The sequence below is a fragment of the Girardinichthys multiradiatus genome, chromosome 6, assembly GCF_021462225.1.
Source record: "Girardinichthys multiradiatus isolate DD_20200921_A chromosome 6, DD_fGirMul_XY1, whole genome shotgun sequence".
NCBI classification, from domain to species: Eukaryota; Metazoa; Chordata; class Actinopteri; order Cyprinodontiformes; family Goodeidae; genus Girardinichthys; species Girardinichthys multiradiatus.
In genome coordinates, this window is record NC_061799.1 from 30,806,975 (window position 1) to 30,822,491 (window position 15,517).

A 15,517-nucleotide genomic window follows, 5' to 3' on the forward strand; every position below is an offset into this window, starting at 1 on the left:
GCTGCAGCATGGAAAACAAAGGGGCTCTGGTGAGGATAGTGGAGGAACTAAAAGTGGGGCTGCACAATACTACGAAATCACTCAATTATTGTTAAATATTTGAGGACAATGTTGATTATGATTAAACAATACTTCTCAATCTTCTCATTCATTTTTGCCATCATAATGTCCTTACCTTCTCCATCATTTGTTGGCAACAAACTGGCTTGATGTATGATTAGCATTCAGATCATGAATGCATTGCATTTGAAATATAAAATGACCACATATTGCACCCAAGTGCAATGAGATTGGAATATTTCACAAATTTATTTCGCAATGACATCTGCAATTCAATATATTGTGCTGGTCTAACAGAAAAGATAATTGCAGTGACCCTACCCTCTGTCCAGGTCAGACCACAAGACTGCAACACAGCTTTCTGCCTTAACCGGTCGAAATGGCAAACTTCTGCTAAGATTACACACTAAGCCTCACTCAAAAGGATATCATAGCTTTCTCGTTTTTAATGGCTCTGTGTATCATTTTACTACCTTGAAAATCATTAAGATGCTCTTCTACCTTGCTATACCTGAAAGAAGAAAGTTTTGAATAAAACTGGACAAAAGAAAGTTTTTTGTTTCACAAATGGCAACCCTTTATCTCATATTTTAAAGCTCTACAGCTGCTGCTTGTTTTTGTCTTGTTCTGTTAGTGTAAAGTGGCATAAATATATGTTTTTAGTAAAAAAAAAATATATATATATATATGTAAAAGATTCTATCTTTTCTTTGACACTTATTTATATACATTTCATATTTAATTTGATTTATTGACTATTTTACACTAATCTGTAGAAGATCCTGAAAAATGCTGTCTAATTTTATTTTATGCTAGTAGTGATACAATGAATTGACGATTGATTTGATTTACAAAATACATTGAACTGTTTGATGTAACCATTAGTGAGATTTGAGGGTGTGGGCGTTCTCTAGATCCCATATACAACACTGCATCTGTTGCACTCACTCTGCCTATGAGAGAGCTCCTATGTCTGCTGGAAACACAGCAAGACATTTCAGGCTGCCTTCCCTTTCCTTATAATTGACTCTACAGATCTCAGTGTTTACTGTTCCAATTTTTCTCTTTACTCTTCCTGTTCTGTTACAGATTATTATAAGGCAGCTATTTGTGGTTTCATCCTCTGCACATGCCTGTAAATAATAATAATATTAATTATTAGTACATTTTATTTAAAGGCGCCTTTCAGGGCACTCACGGTCTCATCACAAAGTAGAAAGCAGTAAAAGCAAAAAAAAAAAAAAAAAAAGAATAAAAAGAAATCAGAAGACAAAATAAAAAAGGAGCATGGTGCTTGATGAGGGTAAAAATGCTTGTTTGAATAGATTAGTTTTTAGTTGGTATTTGAAAAGGGAGAGAGTGCCAGTGTTTCTGATGTCAGGAGGGAGGGCGTTCCAGAGGCAGGGGCAGATCGGCTAAAGGCCCTGAATCCCATGGTGGTCAGACGAGTAGAATGATAATGTAGAGAACAACACTGCCATCTCAAGGTAACTGTTACTAAAGCACTAACAGGATGATCTCTGTGCAGATTAAATAAATACATTATGTGCTGACTGATGATGGTGTTTTGCTATTTTTCAACAATTTTCGGGTGGCTATACCTTTTATATCATTATGTTAACCACTTTCCATTTTAGATTTAGAGTTAAAGCCTAAAAATGTAGGTCATTCAAATGAGATCTATACCCGTTTTTAGGTACATTTTCACATAAATACTGCTTTTAGAGCTCACACTGTTTCTTGTACAATGTACAATCACAAGATGGCACTATGCACTCAGCTCTTGCCACTTCTGCAAAATCCATCGTGACACAGCTTTCTATATGCTTAATTTACACCAGCACATTCATGCTGTTCCCTTTCGGGGACATGCCATTTGTTAGAGGTGCCTCCTGATGCCGTGAAAATCAATCTCACCAGATCCACATCAGAGTAAAAGGAACCACAAAAGAGAGGGACTCAACTGAATCCTTTTCTTACAAAGAGGTTTTACTTTTCAGTCTTTTTAAAATAATAATTAATCTGGTTTGTCATCTTACTAAACAAAGACAAAGAATATATTTATTTCTTCTTCAAATTAATAACTTCTGGTGTGCCTAACTGAAAGGCATCCTGAGCATTTGAGCATCTCTTATTCCCTCTTGATGTACAAATGTGACCTTCCGTTGAAACATTTTACAGAAGGCCCACAAATAGATCTGCACATACACATTCACAAGCAATGAATGATACCTTAGTCACTGTGACATGAAAGGCTCACACTTTTCCCTGTGAGGTCACAATGCCAAGTGAAGGTGTAAGCACATCTCAGCACACAAGGCCATAAGGCCATAAGAACCAGATTGATGAACGAGGTGTCTGACAAGGTGAGTAAGTCTTTTCTGTGTGATTAATATGACTCAGAATAGATAGAGAGTAATAGAAGCATATCTTTCATCATCAACATGCAGAAAGGGGCTGGACAGGGCCTGTAGGGCTGCCATTTTAACACATCAAGACGTCACGCATGGCATTGGTGAGGTCTTTGAAGGTGAAAATTGCTTTGTCACAGTAGCAAATGTGGGACTTGGACTGTAAAGTACTTCTTTCCTGTGAATGAATTTCAGTATTTCCCTGAAGTGTGCTGATCAAGATGCTCTTTCTAAAGTCAGGCTTCTTTTAACAATGCACAATCAATATCCTAGTCATTTAAATAATTTTAATCAGCTCACATATCATTAAGTTGGTTTACTCAGATGTCTAAAGAATTCGTAGTAGTTCTTAGAAGGGATAGTAAGCCTTACCACAAAATAGTGGCAGCATGTGTACGTTTGTGTTTACTTGTGTCTGGTTATTTAACCTCAACATTCTTATTAAAACTTTATTGCATAAAATATCCTACAGATTAAATGGAGACAGTCCATTGACAACCTTAAGGAAAACAATGAAGCCTTAACAAAAAGAATGGTAGTGGAGGGAGGCCAAGAGCAGGGTTTGCTTCTGTTTCCTTGCTCAACATAAACATCATCTAGCAACATTTTCAACAGCTGCAAAGCATAAAGGGATGGCTGGTTAATGTCCTTACAAAGGATACAACAAATCACAACACAAGCATAAATGGTTTTCCCAAAATGTTGAAAATCTGTTGCACGTCCTCTGCCTATGAGAACAATTATGTGTAAACAATCACAATATAAGCTTGAATGATTTTCTCACAATTTTCAGGAAGGAAATAGAGCTTTACCTTGGCTAGATTAGTGTTTTTCAACCCTGGTCCTCAAGGCACACTGCCCTGCAGGTTTTAGAGGTTTCCCTGCTTTAACACACCTGATTCAGATGACTGCACTTCAGCAAAAGCCTGTTAATTAGCCATTAATTGAAATCAGGTGTGCTGAAGCATGCCCTACACTTCCCTACATGCTAAAACATGTAGGGAAGTGTACCTCGGGGACCATTGTTGAAAAATTCTGGGCTAGATCTTAGAAATGGCTTGCTTTGATGATTGTTGAATTTAGAATAGTTGTCAAACGTATACCTAGAATTCTCACAAAAGATCAATTGTAAACTGCTTAGGCGTCTGGATTTTCTCCAATTTCTTAATTAACATTTACTTTTCCTTCCCATAGAAAGTACTCGTGGATCAGTGCTTCTTTGTTCTCTTTGTGTCTCTGCTCTGTTCTCTCATACCCCCAGTCGGTTGTGGCAGATGGCCGCTCACACTGAGCCTGGTTCTCCTGGAGGTTTCTTCCTGTTAAAAGGGAGTTTTTCCTCTCCACTGTTGCTACATGCATGCTCAGTATGAGGGATTGCTGCAAAGTCAACGCCAGTGACTGTCCACTGTCTCTACATGCTCATCCAGGAGGAGGGAATGCTGCAAGTCACTGACTGGATGCAATCTGCTGGGCTTCCTTAGATAGAAAAACTTTTTATCCAATTTGAAAAACTGAATCTGACTGCACTGTTCAATTGTTAGGATTAATTGGAATGTATGAACCTGACTGTTGTGAAGTGCCTTGAGATGACATGTGTTGTGAATTGGCACTATATAAATAAAACTGAATTTAATTTAATTGAAATGGGGGTTTAATCAAACAGAACAAGTGGAAACACCTGCCACGAAGTGAAGAGCGTTGGTTAGGGTTATTACGGACACTTGTCTCTGCTTCTTTTACAAGCTGCTGTGAAATGAGTTTTTACTGACTAACAGCTAGGGATTTACTTGTAAAATTCAAACCCGGCCACCCATTAAGGTACAGAATATAATAACCCATAGAAGCAAGGTCAGTTAGAATGGCCAAAATAATTCCAATTAGCTAAATGCCAGAATAATGAGAGTAAGACAATTTACAGAACTTTATTATTATTATTTTTTTAATTCAGGATTTACATACCCTGAAATTATTATGCCTTTAAACAATGTGGGAAAGCCAAGAGGATGATGTTATATCTTTGTAAGGTTCTGATAGGTTATTTCATATTTGAGTTAAAGTAGGTCCAACTGTGGAAGTATTTTGAGGCAACATCTCAAACACACTGCTTCCATTTGTGGCATTATAAAAAAAAAAAGAAAGAAATCAGTCAAGATCTCAGGAACAGAATTGTGGACTCCCACCAGCATGGATACAATTTCTAGATGCCTGAAGGTTCCACATTCATCTGTTGTATGAAATTAAAAACACCTTGGGAATGTCCAGCCACCATACTATTAAGGAAGCAAAAAGGTTCTGTGCTGCAGAGGTGAACTTGTTTTGGTGCAAAATGTGTGTATCAACCACAGAACAAAAGCAAAATAACTTGAGAAGATGCTGGCTGAAGTTGAAAGGAGAGTATCATTATTTACAGGTCCTTCTCAAAAAATTAGCATATTGTGATAAAGTTCATTATTTTCTATAATGTAATGATGAAAATTTAATATTCATATATTTTCGATTCATTGCACACTAACTGAAATATTTCAGGTCCTTTATTGTCTTAATACGGATGATTTTGGCATACAGCTCATGAAAACCCAAAATTCCTATCTCACAAAATTAGCATATTTCATCCGACCAATAAAAGAAAAGTGTTTTTAATACAAAAAACATCAACCTTCAAATACTCATGTACAGTTATGCACTCAATACTTGGTCGGGAATCCTTTTGCAGAAATGACTGCTTCAATGCGGCGTGGCATGGAGGCAATCAGCCTGTGGCACTGCTGAGGTCTTATGGAGGCCCAGGATGCTTCGATAGCGGCCTTTAGCTCATCCAGAGTGTTGGGTCTTGAGTCTCTCAACGTTCTCTTCACAATATCCCACAGATTCTCTATGGGGTTCAGGTCAGGAGAGTTGGCAGGCCAATTGAGCACAGTGATACCATGGTCAGTAAATCATTTACCAGTGGTTTTGACACTGTGAGCAGGTGCCAGGTCGTGCTGAAAAATGAAATCTTCATCTCCATAAAGCTTTTCAGCAGATGGAAGCATGAAGTGCTCCAAAATCTCCTGATAGCTAGCTGCATTGACCCTGCCCTTGATAAAACACAGTGGACCAACACCAGCAGCTGACACGGCACCCCAGACCATCACTGATTGTGGGTACTTGACACTGGACTTCTGGCATTTTGGCATTTCCTTCTCCCCAGTCTTCCTCCAGACTCTGGCACCTTGATTTCCGAATGACATGCAGAATTTGCTTTCATCCGAAAAAAGTACTTTGGACCACTGAGCAACAGTCCAGTGCTGCTTCTCTGTAGCCCAGGTCAGGCGCTTCTGCCGCTGTTTCTGGTTCAAAAGTGACTTGACCTGGGGAATGCGGCACCTGTAGCCCATTTCCTGCACACGCCTGTGCACGGTGGCTCTGGATGTTTCTACTCCAGACTCAGTCCACTGCTTCCGCAGGTCCCCGAAGGTCTGGAATCGGCCCTTCTCCAAAATCTTCCTCAGGGTCCGGTCACCTCTTCTCGTTGTGCAGCGTTTTCTGCCACACTTTTTCCTTCTCACAGACTTCCCACTGAGGTGCCTTGATACAGCACTCTGGGAACAGCCTATTCGTTCAGAAATTTCTTTCTGTGTCTTACCCTCTTGCTTGAGGGTGTCAATAGTGGCCTTCTGGACAGCAGTCAGGTCGGCAGTCTTACCCATGATTGGGGTTTTGAGTGATGAACCAGGCTGGGAGTTTTAAAGGCCTCAGGAATCTTTTGCAGGTGTTTAGAGTTAACTCTTTGATTCAGATGATTAGGTTCATAGCTCATTTAGAGACCCTTTTAATGATATGCTAATTTTGTGAGATAGGAATTTTGGGTTTTCATGAGCTGTATGCCAAAATCATCCGTATTAAGACAATAAAAGACCTGAAATATTTCAGTTAGTGTGCAATGAATCTAAAATATATGAATGTTAAATTTTCATCATGACATTATGGAAAATAATGAACTTTATCACAATATGCTAATTTTTTGAGAAGGACCTGTACAGTGAAATGTGTCCTCTGCCAACCTGGGCTGAAATGCCCCTCAGAAAGGAAGAATACATATATTCCAAAAGCAAAATAAAAATTTGAAAATGCACTCAGGAACAAAGACGCTTGATTTTGCTGACACGTCCTGTGGTTGTATGAAAATAAAATTTAAACAATGTGGCCATAATGAGCATTTTTATATTTGAAGGATAAATGGGGAAGCTTGCAGGTGAGAGAACACCATCTCAACTGTGAACTAGGGAAGCACTTACAGAGCGCAGACCTCTGCCAAAGGAATGGCATGTTAGCTTTTCTCTATACTGATGGGCTATACTCTGGAAGACGTCTGGCCACCTATGCGGGAAGTCCTAGTTATCACACCATTGTCTGGCAATGATAATGAATCCTTAAAAAAAAAAACTAGATCCAGATGGTGCTCCACATCACCACCAAAATCTAATCATCTGCTCCTTTTCCTATTGCACATCCTGTCTGAAAATTTCATCTGAATCCAAATGACATTTTTAGATATTTTACAAACTGATGCAAAGACGGGCAGACAGACCAACAATAACCAAAACATAACCTCATTGGTGGAGGTGATTACAGGCAAAGAAGCAACATGTTTTGTTGCCGTTTTACTGCAGGAGCGAATCATACATTTCACAACATGGATGGGATTATGAATAAAGAACATTTATATAGAAATACTGAGCACAAGATCATGACACCAAGTCATTCAGTTAAAAGGCAAGTCTACCAAATACCAAGAAAATGTATGCAAACTTCTGAATTTGAAGAAAATTAAAAAAGCAAATCTCTGAAAAAATCTATCTATCATATAACTCTGAAATTTAGCAATATAAATAATTTTGCTCATCATACCTGGCCAAAAACCTGAAGTTTAGTCTAAGTTAATGTCCGACAGAGAGTTAAATGGTTATGCCTTTTTCATACAGTGTAAATATCTGGTTCGAAATGTGTCTAAGTGGTATTTTGATTTAATTTCAAATATCTGCTAAATTGGAGTCAGACATCCTAATGACTTGGACTTTGTTCTGTCTTGTTGTGATCTCCAAGTCAGATCTGGATGCTCTCCCATGTCCTCATGACTCTACAATCCCTTCCTTTCTAGGAATAGCAACACAGGTTTCCTCACAACAGAGATCTACCGGAAGTCAGTAATTATCATTTACCAGGACACATTTATAAACTTCATCCTCTACATGAATTCTGAATGCTCAATTTGCTGTTTCTTATTAAACCTTATACTCATGTCCATTGTTGTGGAGAATATTGCTGAATGGCTTAACCTTTTTATTAGAATTCAAGCTATTTGACTCATACTATTTCAGGTCACGCTATCTTCTACTTTTAATCTTCTTTTTAAGCCTTGTTTAGACTGCAAGTGCTTCCCTAAATAGAAGTTTTGTGTAAAACAAATAGAGTCCATAAACCTCACTCAAGACCAGTCTATCAAAAGCAAAATACATTATCAGAGGGGTTTCTTTGAGCTGACATGAATGTTAAATAAATGATGTGGGTACATGTTGCATCACTGGTTTTGAAAATTAAAATCAGATTCTTATCTGAGAGAACACTTATCTGTGCTGTTTTGCTTTCAGTATCTCATTAACAGAGTCATAACAAATATGGGAAGATGCTCTTTATCTGTTGGGAATCAAATTATGTTTGGAAAATGAAAAAAATATATATTGCCAGGATTGTGACAGAAATTTGTTCCCAAGTTTTTGTATGTAAAGGGATAATAGCAAAAACGATGATGCTTAATGAAAATATGACAGCAAGATCATACCTCAAGGAACACCATCTCCTGTTCTGCTTGATCCGGGTCATTGTAGTTAACCTGGTAGCCCACACTCTGCCTGCAGGCCCGGGTCAGCCCCTGAATCCACTGCCACATTAGGACCCTGGTGCGTTTGATTCCGCGCAGGACGACCGTGGGCCTGATCTCCCACTGCCTCACCATGCTACCACATGGCATGCTCTGACTTTGAGGCCCCGCTCGCAGTGTGTGGATCAGGTCTGCTTGAAATCATATGAAATCCAAGCTTTCTGCTCATCTCCATGTTTTCCCACAGTCTGACATAAAACCCATCGTGACGACAGAGACGAAGTGGGAGTAAAAAGTATTGGTGACCCCGACACAGTAAAGAATGTTTACAAAGGAGAGGGCAGATGGGGATTAGGACAGTGTTCCCACTGGATACGATCCTGATTCCTCTGTGCTTTTCTGCGTCCAGCTTAGGCCAGATTAACCCCGGAGGTCTTAATGTCTGAGCTAGATAGACAGAGAGAAAGACTACTGACAGGCACAGAATCATTTCTGATTGTTTATGCCCTGTGTGTACTTAATATGTAAAAGGATGTTTTACCTTAATCACTGAGTAAATCTCTACGCTGTGCAGCGAAATTATGTATTTTAATTATTTTAGACACCATCTGCTTATTAAAAGTGAAATGCTAAACATAACTATTTGTCATATTACACAAAATGGACTCATCTGACCAGAGCACCTGGTCACGTTTCTATCAGCTCTGATTAGACAAAACTTGAGCAGTCCAAAACATGTAATTATTTTGCTTATCATTTTGTGTACATTATAATGTATTTAAAATTATATGTTTATTGTTTTGTAACTGTATGTGTTTTTAAAGTTAATTCTGTTAAAATAGTGTCCAAATCATAATGTTGCCAAATCTGGTGATGAGTTGTCAAAGTGTTTCTGTTTCAGTATTTTAATACTACTACTACTACTACTAATAATAATAATAATAATACTAATAACTGCTATTAATATTCTTATTTGCACCAATAAAACTATTGAATGAAGATTGTGGCAATACTTAAAATGTTACATTAAATTAAAGTACTGTAATTTAATGCAAAAGCGAAGATTGATTTTATAAGTGAGAATTTCATAAATTTTTTATCTAGGATAAAGCTTAATTTAAACATGTTATCTTATCTTAAAATATCTGGCATTTGTACTGCATGTGTAAAACCATTTCTGCAGATTAGATGAGTTACCAGTATTGTTACCAGTCATCCTTGACAATCTGGAGAGATTTTGCAAAAAGGAATGCTAAGTTTAGCAGAAGGGATTTTGTTTAACTTATTTATTTCTTAATTTGAATTTTTTTCCCTTACTGAATAATTGTATTCAAATTAAACATTGGATTTAAAAAAAAAAGTCTTCTAGGTAAGAATGTGCTTCTTCAATTCAAAATCATTTGTTTTCAAGCTTTTATACAAATCTTTATCAGGGGAGCCAAAATTGGACACTTGTGAGACCATCTTGGAAACCTCTCAGTAATCTTTATGTTTATCCAACAATATTTTAATAAATCCATCTGCTTTTAGCTATGACACATTTCAACGAAACAAATTTAAAAACTCGTATTATCTATGTAGTGAAACGTTATACTAAGACAGTAAAAAATATGTAACATTACATACAAATAGTGGTGCAGACTGAGGAGCATGTGACCTGACCGAGTGATTGTCACATGACATGTCGTGACGCCGTGTTGTAGTCGGTCAGCTGTTAGCCTAGCACAGTACAGTACAGCAGTGCGGAACAGCTGTAAGTAACACCACAGGATACTTTTATTGAATATGTTGTTCAGTACCCATTTTGTCATACTGTAGTATCTTATTAGCATGTATTATTTTGACAGTTTACACGGTACCTTCGACGCTAATTTAGTACAGCTACTTTGGGTTAGCATTCTTGTCTTTGCTATGCGTCTCTAGCTAAACTCGGGCTAACGGTTTTTGTGTCTTTGAAAAGGTACAAAATTGCCTCTTGACGTGTTCAGAATAAATCTGATTAAAGTGTTTTGGTGTGCAGTGTCGGAGGCTTAGTACTGTGTTGTTCTATTCCAGTTCTAAGTTAAACCTATCTCGACTAGTAATGACATTGTGTTAGCTTAGAGGGTAAGCTGATACTAGCATGTTCAGCCTTTACATCTCTTAGTCTGATAAATGTACAATCAATAAACTTTCATAAATAGTTATTTTCCACTAATCACTTGTAGTTTAAATGTTTCAACATATAATATCTTCTTTAAGATGAAAAGCTTTCTAAATTGGTGTTTAACCACCCCATTAGAGATACTCCAGCTTGTTTTGGGTAGACAACCACCAAAAATAACCGAAACAGAATGAACCGATTTCTGGTTTTGTTTGAGGGCTGACCTGCCAATTCTGATTTTGATTCTGATTTGTTATAATGAGTCACTAGTTTTACACTAAGCAGGAAATTAAGGTATTATCAGATCAGCCTAATTTATGCATCACACTTAAAAAAGGGCATCAAGTTAATGCTGTTGCTTGATACATTTATAGACAACAAATAGTGGGATTCTTTCCATTTTGATGCATTTAATAAATGTAATTTTTCCAGTATGTATGCTAACCTTATAGCCACTGGCTCTGCCAATTTTAAGCTATGTTCTGTATTTTTATATTTACCTTTAATTGAATTCTGCTTGCCAAATAAATAATTAATTAACGATTTAAAACCGTTTTTAACGGAAGGGGTTCAGTGGTCTTTTTTTTTTTAATAAGAACTGCCAAGAGATCAGATAGCTCTGAATAACTGGAATTAGAGAAAACTGCTTGTATGAGCTTGACCTAAGCTGGGGACACACTCCCCTATTTTCTCCTCAATTGTACCCCCATTCGAGGAAAGTTTGTGCTAGTTGTGGTCAGTCAGCAGGAAGAGTCAGTGCAAATATCTGCTAGTGTGAGAGGAAGTGAAGACTGGAGTCTGCAAGTGTTTGAGGTTAACCTACCTGATGTCAGTTGCAATCAATCAAACATGTTTGAATTTTTTAAAGCAGATCTGGACACAGTTGGGTTGTCTGAACTGATCACTGACCCAACTGCAGATGCATGTTGCCGATAGCCAATGAAAAAGAGAGACTGGGACGCGTCATCAGCTTTGACACGAGTTTAAAAAACAAAACAAAAACAACGTTATTTGTAACTATACAACATTATGAACACTAAGCTCAAAATAACACTGGGCATAATACAAGCTATAAACTAACTGATTACAATTGTGTTAAAAATAGAACAGCAGATAGATTACAGTAAGTAATGAAGAAGCTTATTGAAATAAAGAAAACGATTCACATAATGAACATAAAGGTAATGGGGCTAATTTATAAATTGACATTTCCGTAGAAATATTTTTTACATAGAACAAACCTAGTTATCATACATTCCTAATATTTATTTGCACCACCCTGCTTAAACAATATAATATTGTCTGTTAGGCTATAAATAACATTTTTAGATTATAGCCAACACTGACAGTTATTTCAAAACCCACAAACAACCTCTCAACCTCAAACACAAGTAGAACAAAGACTACAGTCAACGCTATCCAAGTTATATTCACTTGTTGGTTAAACTTAACATATTTTAAATTGTGTCTCATTTATTTTATGGGAGAGTATAACAAAAATATAACCTGTCTGAAATTCTGAGAATATCTTCTATTATTGCCACCCACTGATATGTTTGTTCCTTCAAACTGTCGTCCTCGTGGTAGTTTTCTCAAGACTTTGATGTGCTCAGTTGGTTTTAGGTGGTCTAAAAAATCCTGTAGTCTGTGATTCATCAACAGGCAAAGTTGTTGATACCCAGTTTTTTATTCGGGACACACAAACCAGTCTGTTAAGGTGAACACCTAGCCTTTTCATAATCTGTCGCAACTATGAAAGTTGTGTCACCAGCTTTAGTAATATGGTTGCATGATATACCATGGTGTTATATGTTCATTATTTTTCTTTTTCAGGTTGTGTTTTTATCTAATCGCATTCTATAAAGAATCCAGGACAAAATGGATATCCGTGGGGCTGTGGACGCTGCAGTCCCAACCAACATCATTGCTGCAAAAGCAGCTGAAGTTCGGGCTAATCTGGTCAACTGGCAGTCTTATCTTCAGTAAGTTAACTTTGCTTAACCGTTTAGTCTCTAAAAATGATGATGTCCTCATTCTAATTAGTTTATAGCCTAATGTGCAGTGATTCAAGCAGTTGTTTTGGTTTTATAACTTTGTTCAAAAATCAGCTGGTTAATAAAACACATGTGTCAAGACGAGCATTTAATTGCCACTCTAGGTGGAAACATATTAATAAAAAATAAGCATCCTTTCACTTAACGATTATTTACAAAGACTGAATAGTACCTACCACTTGCAGCTGTCCCAAGAAACCACAGAAATTAACTTTCTTCTGTATTACTCAGCCATCAGTTTCCATTTTGAATACAATAAATGGCCAACCGCCTTGTTGCTGTTTAGATTGTGTGAAATTTTCAGTTCTTTAGGTGATGGATGAAAACAGAATCTGTACACTCAGTTGTAACTTCTAGATTTCAACAACATAGTACCTAGGGTTGTCAAAACGTTTGACAAAATCGATACTAGAAAAATAAATTTTTCAAAGATATTAATTTCAATCAAAAATGATTCAAACCAACCTCTTCACACTTACCCAAACCGTTGCACTTGTTGTCCCTGCAGCGACTCACCTGAGCTGCTACTGGAAGTTTTAACTCTGCTAACAAGGCAAGCACTTCCAAGAAAAACATATGCAGCCATCTTTAGCCAAGAAGACAAACACAAAAGATTTGTTCAGAGGTACTTTCCCATATAAACAGACAGGAAAAAACATTAAATGCTGAATGATACCACATGCTAGCTATGCCAATGACACATGCTAATAACACCAAAACAACAACGTTACAAAATAGTGAAACTTGACAGGCAAATGGAAGCACCCAGTGGCACATTAGAGATAGCAATTATAATAACTAATATATTACACAACTGAACCAACGTTACACACTTATACTTACATTATCTTTTGTCAAACAGGGGTGCCTTTTATATTATTTATTTTTCTAGTCGAGGGCTGAATAGTCCCCTACTTATTAGTTTTGCCCTAATTAAGAAAGTTACCATATTGTCATTTTGTAGTTTTTCTTCTTTTTTTTGCTCTTAACTAGAAAGAACCCTGTGCCTTTGAAAACTGCTGCCACAGTATCGAAATGGTATCAAGTGTCGTTACAACCCTATTAGAACCTACATAATGTCTGGTTCTAGGCTCATAATTTTTCTGCTGTTGTAGGTACAGTTTTGTGTACTTGAGTTAAGCAATTGAAATATAATTGGTAGATATCTATTTCTAAATTACAATTGTTTCTACCATTGTGTCCACACCACAGCAGTTTCACAGATTGACTCCTTTAGAAAGTGAACATTTAAGTTTTCAAGTGCTCTGTTATTTTACAGTTATTTTAGATTTTTTATCAGTGCTGTTCCAAGTGCAGTGTGGTAGATTTATTTTTTCCCGAAACTTTTTCTGTGAGAAGGTGGTAATGTTTGGGCATTTGTTGTATTTTGATTCCCTAAAAGTAGCTCTTCTGTATTTCCTCGATTGTGATTCATTGTCTTGAGTTATACTTCCTGTTTTTAGTCTACCCTTTAAATTAAGCAGCTCTAATTTGTCTTTTAACCCATAGTATTGTTTGTAAGTCAATAATCCATTCATTTAAAACTCTGCTTCAATTACATGGCTCATTTAAAATTGTGGTTTTGCTGTAGCTACAGTGCCTTGCGAAAGTATTCGGCCCCCTTGAACTTTTCAACCTCTTGCCACATTTCAGGCTTCAAACATAAAGATATAAAATTCTAATTTTTTGTGAAGAATCAACAACAAGTGGGACACAATCGTGAAGTGGAATGAAATGTATTGGATGTGTCAAACTTTTTTAACAAATAAAAACCTTAAAAGTGGGGTGTGCAATATTATTCGGCCCCCTTGCGTTAATACTTTGTAGCGCCACCCTTTGCTGCAATTACAGCTGCAAGTCTCTTGGGGTTTGTCTCTATCAGTTTTGTACATCGAGACACTGAAATTCTTGCCCATTCTTCCTTGCAAAACAGCTGGAGCTCAGTGAGGTTGGATGGTGAGCGTTCATGAACAGCAGTCTTCAGCTCTTTCCACAGATTCTCAATTGGATTCAGGTCTGGACTTTGACTTGGCCATTCCAACACCTGGATACATTTATTTGTGAACCATTCCATTGTAGATTTGCTGCCACCACCATGTTTGACAGTGGGAATGGTGTGTTCAGGGTGATGAGCTGTGTTGCTTTTACGCCAAACATATCGTTTTTCATTGTGGCCAAACAGTTGGATTTTGGTTTCATCTGACCAGAGCACCTTCTTCCACATGTTTGGTGTGTCTCCCAGGTGGCTTGAGGCAAACTTTAAACGAGACGTTTTATGGATATCTTTGAGAAATGGTTTTCTTCTTGCCACTCTTCCATAAAGGCCAGATTTGTGCAGTGTACGACTGATTGTTGTCCTATGGACAGACTCTCCCACCTCAGCTGTAGATCTCTGCAGTTCATCCAGAGTGATCATGGGTCTCTTGGATGCATCTCTGATCAGTCTTCTCCTTGTTCGAGATGAAAGTTTAGAGGGACGGCCGGGTCTTGGTAGATTTGCAGTGGTCTGATACTCCTTCCATTTCAATATGATTACTTGCACAGTGCTCCTTGGGATGTATAAAGCTTGGGAAATCTTTCTGTATCCAAATCTGGCTTTAAACGTCTCCACAACAGTATCTCGGACCTGCCTGGTGTGTTCCTTGGTCTTCATGATGCTCTCTGTGCTTTGAACAGAACCCTGAGACTATCACAGAGCAGGTGCATTTATACGGAGACTTGATTACACACAGGTGGATTCTATTTATCATCATCAGTCATTTGGGACAACATTGGATCATTCAGATATCTTCACTGAACTTCTGGAGTGAGTTTGCTGCACTGAAAGTAAAGGGGCCGAATAATATTGCACGTCCCACTTTCAGTTTTTTATTTGTTAAAAAAGTTTGACACATCCAATAAATTTCATTCCACTTCACGATTGTGTCCCACTTGTTGATTCTTCACAAAAAATTAGAATTTTATATCTTTATGTTTGAAGCCTGAAATG

The 15,517-nt window shown here is 37.4% G+C and overlaps 2 protein-coding genes across 6 annotated transcripts in view; one reads left to right on the forward strand and one right to left on the reverse strand.

Moving 5' to 3' along the window:
- Positions 1-11,377, reverse strand: part of rgs20 (regulator of G protein signaling 20) — a 28,954-nt gene extending 17,577 nt beyond the window's left edge. The window contains exon 1 of one of the 4 annotated variants that reach the window (XM_047367768.1): positions 11,298-11,377. Coding sequence is in view for 2 of the 4 variants with exons in the window: in XM_047367766.1 (XP_047223722.1) it covers positions 8,293-8,481 (189 nt within the window). In the remaining 2 variants the exon portion in view is untranslated. Of the gene's footprint in view, positions 1-3,283; positions 3,344-8,292; positions 8,778-11,297 lie in introns of those variants that run through there. The other 3 variants (XM_047367766.1, XM_047367767.1, XM_047367769.1) reach the window with 3 other exon arrangements.
- atp6v1h (ATPase H+ transporting V1 subunit H) overlaps positions 9,958-15,517 on the forward strand; it is a 51,644-nt gene continuing 46,084 nt past the window's right edge. For both annotated transcript variants that reach the window (XM_047367764.1, XM_047367765.1), the window contains exons 1-2: positions 9,958-10,084; positions 12,308-12,456. In XM_047367764.1, coding sequence (XP_047223720.1) covers positions 12,353-12,456 — 104 coding nt within the window. In that variant the 5' untranslated portion in view covers positions 9,958-10,084; positions 12,308-12,352. The remainder of the gene's footprint in view (positions 10,085-12,307; positions 12,457-15,517) is intronic.